Source organism: Habropoda laboriosa, unplaced genomic scaffold (genome assembly GCF_001263275.1).
Source record: "Habropoda laboriosa isolate 0110345459 unplaced genomic scaffold, ASM126327v1 scaffold22, whole genome shotgun sequence".
NCBI classification, from domain to species: domain Eukaryota; kingdom Metazoa; phylum Arthropoda; class Insecta; order Hymenoptera; family Apidae; genus Habropoda; species Habropoda laboriosa.
In genome coordinates this window covers 643,187-646,554 of record NW_017100261.1, presented here as the reverse complement: position 1 = coordinate 646,554, position 3,368 = coordinate 643,187, and the positions used below count along the sequence as shown (strand labels likewise).

Genomic DNA, 3,368 nt, shown 5'->3' with positions numbered 1-3,368 from the left:
CGACGAAGGCGAGTTTCTAATATTTCAGTCTTTCATAATTAACGTATCAAAGGGCCCGGGTATTAATATTTGCTTCGGAGTCTCAACCGCATAGAAGATATTAACGTCCCTGTAATATTGTGTCCAGGCTAAGGGGAGAGGACATATTGAAACCGCACAAACTTTGCTCATAGCATCCACGGGTACTCGTAAATATACAGGGTGGCTGAGATCGAACGTCGCGGTGGACGACGAAGGGAATATAAGTCTATTACGGAAGAGACGTTGTATTTAAATTAATCTAGAGAACCCGAGAAATAACGTCTACGATAAATTTCGCCGATATAAAAATTCTACCAAGATATATCACAGAGAAAATACGATTTCCTACGGTACACGTACGATAGAACAAACTGCGAAGGAAAAAGAAAAAGCTCGATGTACACCGAATACGATCGGATCCGGAATATTTGCATTCTTTTTTCCACGACTTACTGTCCGGAAAACACGGGATATTTTCGAACGATCATGAAAACGGGGGTCCCGGATTGAAAGGAAGCAGGAAACGGGAGAAGGCAAAGGGGATGGGCGATTAAATAAACGGCTAAACCCCGGAAAATTTCTGTCGAAACGGCGCGTAACCCGCTCATGGGGTGGACTATACATACGTCTTCGGGCGAAAACAATTAATGTTTATCGGGAAGCTCGCGCCAGCCGTTGCCCGACAAGCCGGCGGTGGTTGTTTCAGAGCCTGGTGCCGGTTAAACGCGCAATAAGTGGAGGAGGATAGAGGAGAGGGTCAAACTAATTCGATTCTAAACTCTGACCGCATCGCAGCGCGAGAAAGAGAAGAGCGAGAGGAGACGAGCGGAGGAAAGGCCGCAGCCCACCCTCACCCCGTGCCACCCACGGGTGGACACAGATGGCACTAACCGCGCTGTTAAATTCTGAACCTGTATAACTCTAATTGCTCATAGACAAACGGACGTCCTAGTGCCAGATGCCGTTGAAACTTGTTAAAAGCACGCAAACGCGATTATTCATTCAATTCTGTTAGACGATGATTTACCGTATATATATGTATGTCCAGCCAGCGTTTTCCCACCCCTATATTCTCCCTCCTCCCCCTCTCTTTTCCATCTAGCTAATCGAGTGTTGATCGAGACCGCGGTTTAATTAATTGGTCTGTTATGGATATAATAATAATCGTCGCTGGGATTACTAGCGCGGTGTCATTGTTATTCGTTGGCTGTGTTGTCCGAAATTGTGGTGATAAATGGAGATTTTATCGTGTTCGCAGGGAATAGCGGTCGAGAATCCAAAGAGTGAATAAAATGACGATGGATGTGAGTAAGAGCGAGCCGAACAAGAACGGGGCTGTGCAACAGGAGTGCGCTGGCTGTGGAAAAGTGATCACGGAAAGGTGAATATATATGTGTATATGTAGTAGAACTCGGTATGACGCGATTAAATATTGCTACTGCCTCTGTGTAACGTGATGAAAAAAAAAGAAGGACGTACAAATTCGGAATTTTGGGTTAATTAGATATGACCTGAAAAGCGATATCGGTGGAACTTGATTTGTACCATATTTCCCGCGTTATAGGGGGTCATACTGTATTGGGAAACGTGGTTTTTTCAAATGAAACTTTAGTAAATAACGTGTATTTCGGTACATTTTCTGCAACGATTAACCCTTTGATATTCGTCAGTAATGTATTCGCTAAACACGCCATTTTAATAAATGAACCTCTTCAGGGATGATTTTTTTTAAGTTAAAAAAGGATGATTTAATTTTTTATGTAGTTACATTTAGATACTGCTTTCCTTGTTGGAAGATTACGTTTTTCATATTTTCTCTATCACAAGTATTGGAATTTTCGGAAAAACTATACGTACACACAAGTGTCAGTGTCTCTGAAAAGGTTAACAATTCTAAATAATTCAGAAACCCGAGTGACTAACTCCATAAAATAAAATTGATCAAATCTGTTTTATTCGTGAAAAATTAAGCACGAAGCGCGTACTTTGATACTGAATTTGGAAGAATATAAAAAACTGGAGTTAATTCTGAATGTCTCAATTAAAAATCCATCCTAGAAAAAAACAACCTAACAAATTGAAAAAAAAACCAAGCACCCCCTCAAACCCGAATTTTCTCGAATTAAAGGTACCTTCTGCGAGCGGACAACATGTTCTGGCACGAAGACTGCCTGAAATGCAGCAGCTGCAACTGCCGACTCGTCGATGTAGGTCCGAAGTTTTACGCGAGGTCGAATCTCACGTTGTGCAGGAAGGACTATATAATGTAAGCTTCCATCTATAAATTCTATCATCCACGTTCGATACATTGAAATATACATGTATCCAGGAAAGAGTCGCGTAACCTGTAAAATTATAATTCTATTCATCGCCGTGTGTTGACGTTCGGTATATATTTCATTGTACCGCGGTGCACGGGGACGTCAATAAAGGGCAAAGAGGAAAAGGAGACGTTTAAGCACACGTTGCGGCCAGGCCGCCGCCTCCGCCGTCGCCGCCGCGGCGAACGGAAGCAACAAATCGAATTTTACAGATGAGTTTCCCTTATTGAATACATCCACGTCCCATATAAACAACGGAGGGCAAATAAACCGTGTTGAGATTACAAAGTCCCGAGGGAACACACGCAGGTGGCGCGTCTGCAAAGAGCGCTCGCTATCGAACCTCCGTGGCCTTTATTAATGGGCCAATATTTGAAGATGGCATATTCGTGGGTGGGAGGAAGCTTATTGGTCCCCGTGCTACCGCCAACTAAAAGTCTTTCCTCTCTCTCTCTCTCTCTTCTAATGTCATCGGGGGAGGAAACGCGTTTTCACGATACCAATGACATAATACGTCGCAGAGGAGGGGATAGAAAAGCAACGTGGTTGGAGAAACATTCGATTCGTCGAGTTTCTTGTGAAAATAATAATTCCTCAAGTCTCGTTTGTGTTCTTGATTGCACAGACTATTCGGGAACACCGGACACTGTGCGGCCTGTAACAAAATCATCCCCGCTTTGGAGATGGTGATGAGGGCAAGAACGAACGTCTATCACTTGGAGTGTTTCGCTTGTCAACAGTGCAATCACAGGTAAGCCCAATGAAGATTTCTTTTGTGAATCGGGTAGAATAAATATTTGCCTGTTTGGAGATACAACAGGGTGGGAAATGATATTTCGAAAATGGAGAATTTGCACGGGGTATATAAATTTGTACGACACTGGGTGTTTTATTGGAATATAATTTATCCCCGTTTGCTCGGAGAGATTTATCGAATAATTTGTATTTTAAAGGACGTTAAAGAGTATTACGATAAAATTTCGTCGATTCGAATGTGAAATAGGACGTAGATTGTAATTATCAAGA

At 42.6% G+C, this 3,368-nt stretch overlaps 1 protein-coding gene across 1 annotated transcript in view; it reads left to right on the top strand.

Moving 5' to 3' along the window:
* The first annotated feature begins 1,313 nt into the window (after nt 1-1,313).
* The window catches only part of LOC108572745 (LIM domain only protein 3-like), a 43,034-nt gene continuing 40,979 nt past the window's right edge, over nt 1,314-3,368 (top strand). The window contains exons 1-3 of the mRNA XM_017935023.1: nt 1,314-1,402; nt 2,150-2,287; nt 2,968-3,093. Of these exons, the coding sequence (XP_017790512.1) occupies nt 1,314-1,402; nt 2,150-2,287; nt 2,968-3,093 (353 nt within the window). The remainder of the gene's footprint in view (nt 1,403-2,149; nt 2,288-2,967; nt 3,094-3,368) is intronic.